General features: G+C 43.8%; 1 protein-coding gene across 1 annotated transcript; it reads right to left on the bottom strand.

Annotated features, from left to right (window-relative positions):
• Positions 1-306: 306 nt before the first annotated feature.
• LOC118400108 (zinc fingers and homeoboxes protein 3-like) lies at positions 307-17,077 on the bottom strand. Its single transcript, XM_035796589.2, has 3 exons — positions 16,917-17,077; positions 5,784-8,740; positions 307-1,898 (listed from the first exon to the last, which is right to left on the bottom strand). Exons 2-3 carry the CDS (start codon positions 8,534-8,536, stop codon positions 1,865-1,867), a joined length of 2,787 nt encoding a protein of 928 aa, XP_035652482.1. The 5' UTR covers positions 8,537-8,740; positions 16,917-17,077; the 3' UTR covers positions 307-1,864.
• Positions 17,078-17,083: the final 6 nt, after the last annotated feature.

The raw sequence follows: 17,083 nt of genomic DNA, 5'->3' as shown, positions 1-17,083 counted from the left end.
AAAAGGAAAACTTGCCCATTCTTACTTGATCTAGATTAACACGCCCCTACAAATATCGAATTAACTCTTTAATTCAATCCCACTTCTGACACCAGTGTAATGAAACCGGCAAGGAGCTCATCTCGAACCCTGAACCCGGCCCGTAGCCCAGCACGCCATGGACTGTGCCACAAGAGCATGCTCGAGTGGCAGAGTCGATATCCGCGCTCATAAACACGGGGTCACTACAAACATGTCATGTTTGTTCTATAATCAATCTACAGGTGTGACAGCTTTTCATGTGGCAGTAAAAACAAGTAAGCAGTCTTCCTCAGTGAGAATTTATTCTGGAAAGTGTAGAAAGGATGATACAACAGTGCTTTATGATCAAACTATTTCATAAAAGTTAAAGTGATCATAACACCGTAAGTCCAGATTTCTTTTCATCTTTATTTTTCAAACCAAAACAAATTGGTAACATTCAACACAAGTGCATACACTGCTGGTAGGAGATCACCTCCAATTTCACTTTGGATGGTATAGCACCGTTCTTAGCTATTTAGCAGCTTATCAGACGCATGTAGTGACCATGTTTGTTAATATGAAAAATTCAGAAGAATGAAAAGATCTCCTCATTTGGCTCTCTAGCTAGCACAAGATCTACCTCTGTGTCCTCCAAGGCATTTGATCAAATTGACATTTATTTTATAGCATTTGCCAGTATATTTCATATTACAGCTGAATGTTAAGCTTTTACAAGAATACAGAAGCAGCATCTTTTTTTAAAATTTATTCACAGATATAAACCAGCACAGCAGTAACTTTAATGCACTGGCACCTTTTTTTGATCTCAACATCACAGTAGCTGGAAAGCTATAGGTGATGGGCGGACCGGTCATATCAATGCATTGGGACAGACTTAGTAAGGCAACGTTCGCGTGACAGGCTTCTCTTATGATTGGGTTTGTAGATTCCGCCAGGGCAGTATTGATTTTGACAGAGCTCTGTCAATATCTTTATTCTGGGGCAGTGTGATTTTAGCATTGCTGTCTGCTAGTGCATTGTATTGTCTCTTGCGTGTCGCTCAGGGTTTCTCAAACTCAGGACCCTAAGGGGTGCACGTTTAGGTTTTTTGCCGGAACACTACACAGCTGATTCAAATAATCATCAAGCTTAGATCATTTGAATCAGCTGTGTAGTGTTTGGGCAAAAAACTAAATGTGCTCCCGAGGACCAAGTTTGGGAAACGCTGCTGTAGCTGAACTGTTGAGTGATCACCAACATTTAAACAGAGATAAATAAAACTAGAGGCTCAATTATTTCTGGACTTACAGTGACTATAGAAGAAGAGTAAGTAAAATTGAAAAACCAATTAACAGAGGAAAGTAAAATTCAAGGCAGTGCTGAAGTACTGGTTGCTAAAAAAAAAGTTACAAATATCAAAGCCAACAATAACATCTCCTAGACACTGCTCATTTTGTCCAGTCAACAAAACCCCTCTTTAGTGCAGTTTCAATCATATACATCTCCCTTTCCCTAAACAGTATCTCTTTATCCCGCTCCCATCTTCCCTCATTCAAGTCAGTTGTCCAGTCAGTGTTAGTCTTCTCTCTGTCTCATCCAGCTTACCACCCTCTATGCGCACCATCCCATTCCCCACACGACCACAAAGAAGAATGAAGAAAGGCTTGAACATCACAGGACTCAAAAGGTGAGAAGTTCTTTCTTTAGAGGATGGCAGGAAGTGATGGGGGTATTCACAGTTACAGTCCAACGGTCCAGCTACAATCACATCTGCTGTCATAATGAACACACCAGACCATGGCCATCTGTAAAGCCAGCCAGCCAACCCATCCTTTACCCCCGGTAGGTTTGGGCCACTCCGTCACACTTCAAGCAGCTCTATTATCAGACGGTCCCTGAAAACACACACACAGGACTCACATTAGTACAATACTGTTCTGATGAAAATACATTTCCCATGAATAAATGTTATATATGTATTTTTTGAATAAGCACTGTTAAAAGATATAGAAGTTAGTCTCTGATTTCCTCGTAACATCCAACTCACAAAAGACAATAGACATGATTTATTCACATATATTAGCACTCTCTCTTAATCTATAATTCAATGGCCCAGACTCCAACTCTTCTAAAAATAGCTTCTTAAAACACAGACCTTTGATTGTCTGAACAAGCCACTCTGTATGAATACCCACACTCTCTCCCCCGGTTAATTTCTTTATTCTTCACACAGTAACAACTACAAACACATAACTGACATTTTTTCTTCAACTTAAATTTTACAGTTTACAAAGCCATAAATAATATCCAATATCAGAGCAATATATAGCTACTGTAAATATCAACAGTATAGTTTTTGACATTCTGTGATGACGAAGGAGCAATTATCTTCCTCATCCAGGCTGGCAGGTAAACAACTGACCTAACACATAGAAATTCCATGAAGGTATGCATATGCAGGGCAGAGACAACAATAATGCCACCGGCAAAACTAGAATAGTCCCTGTAAGCAAAATGACGTTGAAAAGATGTCAAAAATACATATGTCCAAGACGTTGAAGTTAGGTTCAATTTAGGTTCTGAATGAAAGGTGAAAATATACATTTTTTTAAAAGATATAAAACAGGCTGTTGCATTGGCATTATTAGTCCTGATTCCTTTGGCTAATCATGTTGGCTATTTAAGCTCTGAATTATTTTTATTTAACTAGGAAATAACAAATTCTTATTTACAATGACGGCCTACCCTGGCCAAACCTGGACGACGCTGGGCCAATTGTGCGCCGCCCTATGGGACTCCCAATCACAGCCGAATGTGATGCAGCCTGTATACCCAACTTCATCAGGAGGAGTTATCCTGAGCATATTTGCAATGTGTTTACACAGCGGGAAATGCAGAAGTATTTTATTTTTCGCTATGATCAGCTCGTCAAATTTACGGATACAGACTTGAAACCACTGATCATGACACGTGGTGAAACTACTGGACAGCAGCTGTGAGTAGCCAGATTATCCATTCCATATTGTCCATTTTACTTTGACCTGTCCTGTGTTAGGATACGGTTGAAGTCAGAAGTTTACATACACCTTAGCCAAATACATTTAAACTCTCAGTTTTCACAATTCCTAACATTTAATCCTAGTAAAAAGTCCCTGTTTTTGGTCAGTTAGGATCACCACTTTATTTTAAGAATGTGACATGTCAGAATAATAGCAGAGAGAATGATTTCAGCTTTGATTTATTTCATCACATTCCCAGTGGGTCAGAAGTTTACATACACTCAATTAGTATTTGGTAGCATTGCCTTTAAATTGTTTAACTTGGGTCAAACGTTTCGGGTAGCCTTCCACAAGCTTCTCACAATACGTTGGGTGAATTCTGGCCCATTCCTCCTGACAGAGTTGGTGTAACTGAGTCAGGTTTGTAGGCCTCCTTGCTCGCACACGCTTTTTCAGTTCTGCCCACACATTTTCTATAGGATTGAGGTCAGGGCTTTGTGGTGGCCACTCCAATACCTAGACTTTATTGTCCTTAAACCATTTTGCCACAACTTTGGAAATATGCTTGGGGTCATTGTTCATTTGGAAGACCCATTTGCGGCCAAGCTTTAACTTCCTGACTGATGTCTTCAGATGTTGCTTCAACATGTCCACATAATTTTCCTTCCTCATGTAGCCATCTATTTATTTTGTGAAGTTTGCCAGTCCCTCCTACAACAAAGCACCCCCACAACATGATGCTGCCACCTCCGTGCTTCACGGTTGGGATGGTGTTCTTTGGCTTGCAAGCCTCCCTTTTTTCCCCTCCAAACATAACTATGGTCATTATGGACAAACAGTTCTGTTTTTGTTTCATCAGACCAGAGGACATTTCTCCAAAAAGTATGATCTTTGTCCCCATGTGCAGTTGCAAACCGTAGTCTGGCTTTCTTATGGTGGTTTTGGAGCAGTGACTTCTTCCTTGCTGAGTGGCCTTTCAGATTATGTCGATATAGGACTCGTTTTACTGTGGATATAGATACTTTTGTACCGGTTTCCTCCAGGATCTTCACAAAAACCTTTGCTATATTTATGGGATTGATTTGCACTTCACACCAAAGTACTTTCATCTCTAGGAGACAGAACGCGTCTCCTTCCTGAGCGGTAAGACGGCTGCGTGGTTCCATTGTGTGTTGTACTTGCGTACTATTGTTTATACAGATCCATGTGGTACCTTCAGGCATTTGGAAATTTCTCCCAAGGATGAACCAGACTTGTGGAGGTCCACAAAAAAAAAAATTCTGAGGTCTTGGCTGATTTATTTTGATTTTCCCATGATGTCAAGCAAAGAGACACTGAGTTTGAAGGTAGGCCTTGAAATACATCCACAGGTACACCTCCAATTCACTCAAATTATGTCAATTAGCCTATCAGATGCTTCTAAAGCCATGATATAATTTTCTGGAATTTTCCAAGCTGTTTAAAGGCACAGTCAACTTAGTGTATCTAAACTTCTGACCCACTGGAATTGTGATACAGTGAATTATAAGTGAAATAATCTGTCTGTCAACTATTGTTGGAAAAATTACTTGTGTCATGCACAAAGTAGATATCCGAACAGACTTGGCAAAACTATAGTATGTTAACAAGAAATATGTGGAGTGGTTGAAAAACGAGTTTTAATGACTCCAACATAAGTGTATGTAAACTTCAGACTTCAACTGTATATTGTTTCTTAACATATCAGCACATTTTGTATTTTATTGTGTGCCATTTAGATTAGGCTATTTGTTCGGAGAAAACTCCATGATGTAAAAAAGTGTCTGTCTCATTACATTGTCATACATTTTATCTCCAGCCTGTAGGCTACAGAAAAGGCCACCCGTATACTATGTCTGCTACATGATTTATGTTAGATCATTTTTGGGGGACGGAGCATTGGTGGAGAGTAGCAGCGATGCGTTTCTCCAACAGCACTCTGGAGAGGCATGCTGGGAAAGGACAAAGGAAATATTTTGCACCCCTGCATTTTGAGAAAGTGGGCACTGATTATCACAGGGTGGCATCAGCGCTCACCTAAAAAGCCCATATGCCACTGGTTGAGAGAAATAGTTATTGTTTTTGGGCAGAAATATACGAGGTTTGGCCTCCCAGTGGTCCAAGGCACTGCATTGCAGTGCTAGAGACGTCACTACAGACCCCGGTTCAATCCCACGGTGTGTCACAGCCGGCCGCGACCGAGAGACCCATGAGGCGGCGTACATTGGCCGTCTGGGTTTGGGGAGGATTTGGCTCGCCCAGGATATCCTTGTCCCATTGCACTCTAGCGAGTCCTTGTGGCGGGCCGGGTGCAGTGCACACTGACTTCGGTCGCCAGTTGTACAGTGTTTCCTCCGACACATTGGTGCGGCTGGCTTCTGGGTTAAGTGAGCATTGTGTCAAGAAGCAGTGTGGCTTGGCAGGGTCATGTTTCAGAGGACGAATTGCTCTCGACCTTCGCCTCGCACGAGTCCGTAGGGGAGTTGCAGCGATGGGACAAGACTGTAGCTACGAATTGGATATAATGACGAAGGGGTACGTGTTTTTTGAAATTTCTATTTTTTTAAACATCAAAATAATTATGTGAGGTTTTATGTGTTGTTGGAGGTGCGTCTTGACCAGTTTAGCTCAAATGCTGCCCTCTTCAATCTGCCTCAATAGGCGGCGGCCTAATCCTGCCCAATGAGCGGTCCGGCCTTGAGTATATGAGGTGATCACAGATTCAGTACTTTTCATTAGACAACGGTAACTGATAGAACTCACCTGGGCTCTGTCTGCTGCTCACCAAAGGCCTGGCTGGTAACTGGCTGCTGGTGGTCATCCTCCCTCTCTGCCCAGTGACCATGTAGTCCTTCGGCATTCCCTGTATCCACAGCTCTTTCTCTCTCCCCAGTCTCCTCTGGCCCTGCTGGACTCAACAGCGGCCTCTGTGTGTCTGCACCCCACCAGAATCCCCGCTGCCCTGAGCTCAGCCCCTCAGGTCCTCCATCAAGCTGCTTGTTCACCTCCTGCTCCACCAGTTTCCTATGAACCTCCTGAGGGTTGATCAGTGCCCCTGCGTTGTAGTCTCTGGGGCCTTTTCCTTCCTCCCCCTCTGCTGGTAGGCACTGGTAGCCCTCCAGCCATTTCAGCTGGCTGTTCTTGTGAATATAGCGGCTGTCACTGAACCAGCGGACCACCTCTGGCTTGGGCAGACCCGTCATGATACTCAGCTCCTCGGACTGCTGGCTGCTGGGCCAGCGTGTGCTGGTGAATGCCTGTCTCAGAAGGTGCACCTGCCTGGGTGTTTTCTTGCCCCAGGGGGCAGAGAAGGACGGTTGTGACAGGTCTGAGATGTGAGTCTCAGACTTGAGCTCTGGAGGGAAGGCCTCTGAACCAGGTTTTGAAGCTGGATCGCTCACCATGGACCTCTGCAGGTTGATCTTTATGGGGTCAACTTTTAGTTCAGGGCAGGTCCTGTCATCCCCAAAATGGTCTTCCTCCTTGATAAGCTGCCGCAGGACTGACATAGCTTTCATAGGAACCTCCTTAGTGCATTTGCCATCCTCTACAATGGATATGCCGCTGCCGATGCTTTTGGCAATGACACTGGTGCTGGTGTTTTCGTTTTGGGCTTCGCTGGCATGGTTCCGGTTGTTGACATTACCATTATTGCTAGTGCTGGAGTAGCTACTACTCATACTGCCGTTGTTGGACTTGTGGATATTGTTGTCGTTACGGTCATCATCGCCCATTGTTGATGGGTAATGATCCTGATTAGCTGTGTTGCCGTTGCTATGGATGTTATAGGCGATAACGTTAGATTTGCCGGTATTACTCATGACCACTTTACTTTTGTTGCTGCTGCTGAAGCCTTCCAGGACAGATGGTATGCTATAATGTCTGCTGCTTTGATTGTTTGGTTTGTCAGGGCTGTCAGTGAGACAATCATCATTATTGCTAATGTTGGAGGTGCAACTGATGATGCTGATTGGTTTCCTAGTGCCATGGTCCCCGGCGTCAGTACTAATGGAGGAGTAACTACTGATGCTGCTGCTGCTACTGCAACTACTACTGCTACTGCTGCTTCTGCTGATGGTGCTAATGACACAACCATTGTTTCCCGCCAATCCCAACCTTTGCGCAACACTCTTGTCAGACTCCAGGCTGGGCACAGTAGTGGGGATATTGTTCCTGGCTACTACCTGCGTTGTTCCGCTGACCACTGTCTGATATTTCGGGGGGATCATGGTTGGGGCGACATAAGAGACCCTAGTGGTGACCGGGTGACCAGAGGCTGAAATGCTAGCCGAAGTGGCTATGACTCCAGCATGCCTGCTCACTACACTACCATGGGACACCCTGGCAGCCTGGTGGCTGGGGCCCACTGGAGCAGGCTGGGCATGGACAGTGTGTTGGTTTACAACATGATTGTTGTGCCGTTGCTTAGGGGGCTGTTTTGGGGGTGCTGTTCCTTGAAAGACAGTGCTGAACATCTTTCTCCTGGCCTCCTCTATCTCCTCGGGGGACCAGCTGATGCCCTGTTTGAGTCTATGGGCGGTAAACCAGAGTTTGATCAGCTCCTCTGGCCAATCAGAGACCACGGTCAGGTAGCAAAGCTCAGCTTTGGTCGGGTAGGGGAACTTTCCAAAGGAAGTCTTGAGAAAACTGCTGGTGTCCATGGCAGCATCATAGGTGGGGATGCTGCTCAGGGGAATCATCACCTTTGGGAGGTTTTTGATGGAATCGGAGGATGAGGAGGAGAATGAGAAAGTGGGAGGGCTGTGCTGGTGATAGGCTTGATTGGGCACCGTTGTCGTTATCACATGAGTGTGAGGTTTCCTCAACATAGCAGGGCCACTGGTCCCACTGAGAGACCCATTCTGTAGTTTAGGCACATTCGTCAACATGGTGGGGTCTGTCTGCTTCATCTCCTTCCCAGTGTCTATCCTCCGCACCTCTACTGTGTGGGAGACTACAATCTTCTTGTGCTGTCCCTTGGCCTTCATCATTCTCACTATAGGAGTTTTAGTGAAGGAGATTGCAGGATCGTTAGAGTCCACCCCATTTGTTGTGAACAGGCTCTGCTCCACGATAGTCGCCCCATCGCTCTTCCTGACATGCAGGGACACGGTGACAGAGCCCCCCGACACCCCAGGGTGGGCTTTAGAGTTGTGCAGGGCTAGGGCCTCAAACCTGACCACTGACACACCACAGATCAGGCAGTAGAAACTGGGCTGGGCCCTGAAGTCTACGTGGCAGCTGTGCAGGTGGTCCAAAAAGTAGTTCAGATCTCTGGACTCAAAGTGGCAAGGTGGGCAGCTGTATGTGCCCCCTTTCTGCCATCTGTCACCCCCTTCAGGTCTAAAGGAATCCTGGAAGAAATGGCGTCCGTCTTTTCCAGATATGCTGAGGATACTGTCCTCTGGGATTGTGGGTAGGAGCTCAGGGAGGCAGCCAAGTATGATCTCCTCACGCATGTGTTTGTTTTTGGATGGGATCATGCATGGCACTGTTGACTTCCTCTTGCTGGCCATTGTATTGTAGTGGTGTGTAGATGATGGGTGACTGACTGATTGTCCCGTATGGTAACGGAGGGCGAGTGGTATGTGGAGAGGACTGATGGGGTTTAAATGTCATGGGCCAGCCGCGATGACATTACAGTGTTGCTTCATGTTTGTCCTCAGCTTCTGGGACTCCTCTCACACGACAACAGGCTGTTTTGGCAGCTCACTGGAAACCTATGGGAGAGAAAACAGAAAAAGATGTGATAAGTTAAATAATTCCTAATAAGAATGCATCCACACACAATCAGGGAAACTCCCAGTCATTTTTACATTGTCATGTGCCTCCCTCTTCTGCCAACCTTGGATAAGAGCCAGTCTACATTTTACAGGCAATAATGTTCCAACCCTTTACATTGGGGTGTACACAACTTTTGGGAGCCATCTGGTGACATCAGTGCTCCCCGATGTGCTCTCAACAATGATTTTAATGACACATGCAACATTACATTATGTTGAGCAATCAAATTGACAGATTGCATCAAAGGGCCTCCAACTATTTGTCACCCTTTATTTAGGATGACGTACGCTATTCGTTTTGGTAAACACGCACATCCATGAATACACACACACACACACACACACACACACACACACACACACACACACACACACACACTCTGTAAATATACCCCCTTCGTACTCTAACACATGGAGGTTCCTCACAATTGCTTCAAATTTCACATATGCATGCACACACACACTCGCACACACCAGTGTTTCCCTTATATTCATTTAGCTGCTAAATCGTTGCCATCACTCCAAAATATATGATACAAAAATATATATATATCATTTGGAAAATAATTTCCGGGATGGTAAAAACGTTTTCAGTGTAAACCAGATATAAAGCATGTAGAAAAGATAGTGGAACTATATATTTTTAAACAAGATCATCTTTGAGAACCAACAATCATCAAAATAAAAACTAGACAGATAATCTAAAACTGTTATGTTTGAGTCACTCAGATGGCTAATGCCGTGTTCTTATGCTATTAGCCATGACAATTGCAGGACACTAAGGACACTCATGACAAAATGTGTAGAATTGCATGACACTAAGGCAAAATGTGTAGGGTTGAAGAAAATTAACTTTAGGACAGCAAAATGATGTCTCTGCGGCCAAGAGGACGGTTTAAGACTGCACCATTAGCCACGCCCACTCCCCCCAACGCTAACTTTGACGCCGATGCTGAAAATAATCCTTAACTCAGTTTGAAGCCTTTTCAGGACAAAGGTCAACTCAGGTCAGTGTTTTCTGCTTATTCTGTTTTTACAGTTATGTAGCTAAATATATAGATAACAACATTCTTAGTACAACAACGTAGAATATGAAGCGAGGACACAATGTGCTTCAATTCCACACTGCCCTCTCATTAAATACAACCCTCATATTCTCTCTCTCCCTCCGCCTCTCTTGCTGTGAATTGAAAAACTGCTCTTGATCTTATCTAGTTCTCACAGAGATGTCATGATGCTTCGGCAGATAGCTGAGATTTGTCTCTCTTTGGCAGATGTTCATCATCTTCATCATCAGTCCACATCTCAGTGTCCACCTCAGTACTTAAAACTATTTATTACAAGGTGTGTCAATATAACACGCCGAATGAGCACACTATTACATTCTTGAAATATCTATAGCCAAATTCTTAAAAGAGTCAGGTCATTATTCTCTTGTACGTGGCCATACTCCTGAAAAACCTGTACGTCTTCAGCCAGTCAGACTGAGTGAAGTTATGTGTATGCATTCACCATGGCCTGCTGGTTGATAAATAAAAGATGAACCTGTTCCGGAATTTAAAATCCCAAATGACTACCCACAGTACATGCTGATCCCGGAAGGGCCGCGATGTCCTTTTTGTAACTGCCTCTTTTATTTCTAATGACGGCTCCCTTCCGACTAAAAAAAAAAATACTAAAAAAAACACAAAAAAAAACTAGGTCACCAGCATCTTATGTATTAATCCCGGTTCGCTGCATCCAGACGTGGGCATTTGCTGTATGTTTAGCTGGCAGGGAGGTCATGATACTTTCTGACGGCACACAGTTAACCCCTGATGAGGACAGTGGGGTTTAGCGAGTGCATTCCATTGAGACGTTGGCTACAGCTCTCATGCCAGCGAGTCTGATCTTCTACTGCTCAACGAATAACATGTGAAGGTATGGTTTTAGTATTGTGTGGACAGGGGAAAGGCAGTGGACTAGTTAGTTCCCAGTTACAGTACATTCGGGAGGTATTCAAACCCCTTGACTTTTCCCACATTTTCTTACGTTGGTCTTATTTTAAAAAATGGATTCAATTAAATGTTTTCCCTCATCAATCTACACACAATGACAAAGTGAAAACAGGTTTTTAGATTTTTTTTTGCACATTTAATAAAAATTAAAAACAGAAATACCGTATACCTCATAATTGAGCTCAGGTTCATCCTGTTCTCATTGATCATCCTTGTGATGTTTCTACAACTTGATTTGAGTCCACCTGTGGTAAATTCAATTGATAGGACTTGATTTGGAAAGGCACACACCTGTTTATATAAGGTCCCACAGTTGACAGTGCATGTCAGAGCAGAATCCAAGCCATGAGGTCAAAGAAATTGTCTGTTGAGCTCTGAGACAGGATTGTGTCGAAGCACAGATTTGGGGAAGGGTACCAAAAACATTTCTTCAGCATTGAAGGTCCCCAAGAACAAGTTGAGTAAAAGCAGTAAAAGGCACATGACAGCCCGCTTGGAGTTTGCCAAAAAGCACCTAAAGGACTCTCAGACCATGAGAAACAAGATTCTCTGGTCTGATGAAAACCAGATTAAACTCTTTGGCCTGAATGCCAAGCGTCACGTCTGGAGGAAATCTGGTACTATCCCTACGGTGAAGCATGGTGGTGGCAGCATCATGCCGTGGGGATGTTTTTCAGCGACAGGGACTGGGAGACTAGTCAGGAGTGAAGGAAAGATGAACAGTGCAAAGTACAGAGAGACCCTTGATGAAAACCTGCTCAGGACCTCAGACTGGGGCAAAGGTCCAGCTTCCAGCAGGACAACGACCCTAAGCACACAGCAAAGACAACGCAGGAGTGGCTTCGGGACAAGTCTTTGAGTGGCCCAGCCAGAGCCCGATTGAACATCTCTGGGGAGACCTGAAAGTAGCTGTGCAGCGGCGCTCTGCATCCAACCTGACAGCGCTTGAGAGGATCTGCAGAGAAGAATGGGGAAAAACTCCCAAAATACAGGTGTGTCAAGCTTGTAGCGTCATACCCAAGAAGAATCAAGGCTGTAATCGCTGTCAAAGGTGCTTCAACAAAGTACTGAGTAAAGGGTCTTAGAATAAGGCTGTAACATAACAAAATGCGGAAAAAGTCAAGAGGTCTGAATACTTTCCGAATGCACCAGGAGGTGAAGCAGTTAATTGTAATGTATAACTATAATCATTACTGCCTCATCCTAACTGATAGTTTTTCACAAATGTGGCTCAAATTTGGTTTCCTGGTCTCAGAGCTCCCCAATCACATGTTGAAATACTAATGCATCAAGGAGATGTGCATGTAAAAAACAAATATCGGTCTTCATCACAATGATACAAAGGCCATGCCATTTAAAAAATACCATGTGATGGAAAATGTCATCTGAGCACTAATAGGTTGAAGTTATTTGTGTCCAGCGTACTGCACTGAGATATAGCACAGTGTCGTAGCCCTGGTACCTCTCCCCCTAAAACATCCAATTCCATGCATGACAAACCCAAGACAGGCACAAAGTTGAGCAAGGGTACATGAAGAACCAGGTCACCATTCAAAAGAATGGGGTGCATTATCTCACGAGCGAGATGTGCGATCAGACAAGACTAGGGCTTCTCAGACAGGGAGCCATTGAATGGTGCACTCTGAAAAGAGGGGCCTCGTGTTTCATCGCTAAAGTAGACGACTCAGACGGGAACTGTCTCCCGGTGTGTCGTATGTCCTGATACTGGCACTGGCTCTATGGCTGAGATGAAAAGAGTTTAATCTCCATAGACCTGGAGAGTACTGATCTGAACTGAGGCAAAGTAACAGAGCTTTCAGACAAGCTCTCAGAACACCCCCGCTCACTCTTCATAAGCAAAGTCCTCATGTTACCTTGTGTGCTCAACTCAGTCGAAATGATTTCATTTCAAGTAACTATTTAATATTTGGTTTATAAGAATAAAACACTTATTTAAAAAAAGGTGGTTTCATAGCTGAAGGGGTATGAAGTGGTACATCTGCAATAAAATAGCCCACAGGCACACGTAAATTGTAGGTCACCAACAGTTGATATTTGCAAACAGAGATTGGCGTTTGCAATGCCATGTTGCTGGTCACATGACTGAGGAGTAAAGAGGACAGAGAAAAAGGAATGACATAAGGAGAGCAGACCCAGACAGACAGCTGGAGTAAGAGGAGGACATGGGTGAAGATGACAGAGAATGCATTGAAGTACACATCCACATCGTTTTACACCAAAGCTTTCAGAAATATTTATCTTTTAACTCAACTGCCAATAAACAGTTGGTGATGCTGCAGTCACACAAGGGCTGAGGAGATCTTGGCTGTTTTATGACAACATTTGTTTTTCCATATATTAGCGTGTCAGTGATCCACAGCTGTCTTGAATGCCTGCTTGCTGGTATTGAGTTGAAGATCAACAGAAACAGAAACAGCTCCTGGCATAAGTGGGTGTGGGACAGACAGAACAACTCCTGACAGACACATCTAAACGACAGGAAGAATATGTTTATGAGTACATCTTCCGCCAAATGTCCATTAAATAGATTCAAGTCATGTGAGTGGGTTAGCTGGAAACCCAAATATAAGTCAGAGACGGATAGCAATTACTGCCCTGAACAGGGAAGACGTTGAGAACAATGCCGCCTCATTTATAAGAGAAACGTGATCCAGCGCTGGGAGTCTTATTCAGAAGACTGACCGTCGGCTTGTCATTGTTCCATTTCCTGCATGTCTGGATGTCTCCTGTGTCTATCATGCTTTCTGTGTCTGTTATTGACTGAATGGCTGGAATTTAGTGGGCACATAATAATTTAAGTGTATAGCTATGTAATGGATTAGTGATTGCATTCATAAAATCCACATTTACTGTCATGAAAAACACACCTGTAGCCAAGGATGTGAGTGGTTAACCTAGTGTTAATATAGTGGGATCTGTCTTCAATATGTTCCCAATTGTATGCCCGTAAATTCTGTATCGGAGTGTGTCTTCAGGGTGTGTGTGTTATGTATTTCTACGTGTACCAGTATATGTGTGTGTGTGAACGTATGAATGCCTGCTGAGACGCAGGTGTTGTCAGACGTCAACCCCCCCCCCCCTACATCCGTGACTGCAGCCGGTCCGCTGAGAGACCAGTCGGCGATGCCACTCATGTGTTAACATTGTCATGGCAACCCCTCTCTTCTCCTTGCCCACCACACCCCACACAGAGGTGTCAATCGTCTACACCCACCACGCAACCAGACAGCCGTGTGCACACACACACACACACACACACACACACACACACACACACACACACACACAAAACAACCTTATATGGCAGGCAAAGGACAATGTTAATCCTCCTGCAGTGCCATCTCTGAAATTGCCAGCCTTGGCTTAGCTGTTCCGGACTATTGGGGTGGGGTCAGTTGTAAAGACACCTTCCCACAATGACAATACCTGCTCAACTACACAGTCCACCCTACTGATTAAGTGTTTGTGGCACCATCTAATAAAAAACAAATGAGGTCTACATACATTGCAAAGGGTTAGGGTTATGGCTAATGCCAAAGCATCTCTTGTTCTGTTCAAATAGATTTTCATGTCCTCCATCGCAATCTTATATTTTTCACCAGAGCCTTCCTCAACGGCCTGGGTGAATGACGGACTAAATTTGTGTGAAGAAATCCTGAGTCACGGGAGCCTATTTCTGCGTTTTTGATGAATAACTCCTTCAGTTCTGTATCTGGGACTCCAGGCCATTGATTTGGCAACTTAAAAAGAAAAAGGAAGAAAAATGGCGGCGTATTGCGCATTGTACTGTCCAACCTAAAATGGCTGACATCACAGCCTCTTGTAACTGCCAGAGTTTGGCAAATGCCAGCTCCTGCTGACCAAACCTTTCTTGCACGAGACAGAGAAAGTGGCAGGGGCTCTCTCCTCTCTAGCCCCTAGTTTTTGTGCAGATAAGTTTATTTTGGTTGGAACAGAGCAAACATGCTGTCTCAAGGAGGCTTTCGATCGCATTGTACCTCGATACTCCTAAGAAAAAAGCGATACCATACGATGAAAAGGAGAGAATAAGAGTGAACCCATACAGAGTGGTGTAGACTTTCAGACTAACAAAACAAAGCTCTCTAAGTAGTATGCTTATGGGACTGTTTTTGTGAGGAGGGGGAAGTATGCTGTTATCATGAATATGGTTGTTTGTACAGAACTGCTGGGAAATAGATCTGGTTGGCATTAGATAGCTGATTTTCCTCTCTGAACTTGAGGAATGTTATACACTCGATGTCAGCTAAAACTGCAAATCATGACCATATGACCTGCTTGAGTGTGCTCTGGCAATGGCTACACAGCACAGTGAAACCTAGGGCACAGAAATGAAAATATTGTTTGACTGGTGTCGATAGACATCAGAACATATAATCCGCAAAGCGGTATATTTGTACAGTAACTAAGGAGTGTCATCCGAGGACGTTTCTTTTTTAGAGTGGGGTGGGCACTCTCGGTCCATTACGCTGTGTCTGTGTATACAAACACTCTCTGTTATGGCCATAGCCAAAACTGTGAGCCATCCCTAATTGCAGGGAATAAGGATAAAAGGCAATATGCCTGGCCTCATTAGAACAGTTCCGAGAAGGAGCGATGGAAGAACGTTCCCAGGGATCCACAATGGGAATTGACATTCCCCCAGTGTAACCTCCTAGAAGAGTGCAACCCTCTACACATACACACTCACTGGACCAGGCTGAATCTAGCCAGGCTGTGGGAGCTAGCGTGTCTAGCTTTGTATTAGTCAGTAATGAGAGACGTCTGCCAAGCATTGGAGCAAGGGAATAATCCTTTTTTACATATGTCATGCATCTATGAATTTTGAGGGGGCGCTAATGGTAAAATTAGGTGTCTGCATATTTATTCTAATTGAATAACCTTACATTATATTTCATATACCTTGGTAGCATGACATGCTTCTTCCGTTCCAATTGGTATGATGCCTCTGACTCATTGCATGTGCATGAATCACTCACACATTTCCCTGATTACAGGGTTGAATATTTAACCGATAGTTACCGGATGAATATTTTCTGCTGCTCATTCAAGAGGTAGGATACCATCGTATTGTCCTATATAATGTGTATGAACATCAGACACACACAGAGCAGTGGATAAGGTAATATTAGTCAGCACTGGGATCCATGCTGAATGCCTGCTGTGTCACAGGCATGTTGGACAGCTAACAGAAAACATTGATTATACAGGGTCACCTCATTGGCTAGACACCTAAAGAAATGTGGGTGTCCTGTCTGTTTTAGAGATGGGAGTCATGAGGAAGACTTTACAGCTTGCAATATTCTGACAGTTTGACACACATGAAAAAAGGCAGATCAAAAGATGACAGCTCCCAAAATGCAGTTGATTGCTGAGCTATCAGCAAATCAGTATCGAGGACTGAGGGAAATTAAATTAAAACAATTGTGCAATACATATAACCAATAATGTGTTCAATGAAACATTGAAACATTACTTAAGAGTTGAAAGGAACGATTAATGTCGCCATAAAATTCATAGATTAAAAAGGAATACATTTTTTTTGCAGAAGATCCAGCTGGACGTCTGGGTTGTCCAAGTTAGGCTACCAGTCATCAAATCCAATAAGATTATGTATTCGTCACATAAAAAGTCCTTAAAACTTAAATACGGGAATAGTCAACACTGACTCACTCAAAAAAGAAGAGGGAAATATTCAGCGTTGTGCAATAAATTCATCAGAAACGTCACATTGTAACGTGCGAGAGAGGGCAAGTAAACGTTGTAGGCTACATTCTTGAAACTAACAAACTGGCAAGTTAACTCGTTCACTCCAGTAGCCTGTTGGGAAACATTGGCTCTCTTCTTACTTGCGACAATCTTCAGCTCATTCTGTAGAATTAAACATATTCCCCAAAATCCTAACTCGACACCCCCCACCTACTGTCGCCATTTTATATATTTGCGACTTCATATAAACTGCCTAGACTAGACTACAGCGCCAGATAAAATTCTATAGCCAAAATTGGAGTAAACAATCTGGAATTATAACTCTAATAATACGAGTTATTCTATTGTACAAGGGAAAGTGCCATTACCTTGATAGTTGGTCCGGAGTAAAATGGAATCCGACATTAATATAGAAATGAATTATATTAGATTAGCTCCGTTCGTTGCGCTTTGAGAGGAGGGGGTGGGTCCTCGCCTCAGATGAACCCGGTGAACTGGCGTGAACCCGTCAGTCTGTGAACACACCAAGGTAGGC

Source organism: Oncorhynchus keta, chromosome 21, assembly GCF_023373465.1.
Source record: "Oncorhynchus keta strain PuntledgeMale-10-30-2019 chromosome 21, Oket_V2, whole genome shotgun sequence".
NCBI lineage: Eukaryota > Metazoa > Chordata > Actinopteri > Salmoniformes > Salmonidae > Oncorhynchus > Oncorhynchus keta.
The sequence above is the reverse complement of the archived record's forward strand: the minus strand, read 5'-3'. Positions and strand labels throughout refer to the sequence as shown.

Coding starts and splice junctions, on each gene's coding strand:
- LOC118400108 (XM_035796589.2), bottom strand. CDS start 8,536: ATGGCCAGCAAGAGGAAGTCAACAGTGCCATGCATGATCCCATCCAAA. Junction 1,899..5,783: donor GAGCAGCAGACAGAGCCCAG/GTGAGTTCTATC, acceptor GTGTGTTTTCAG/GGACCGTCTGATAATAGAGC.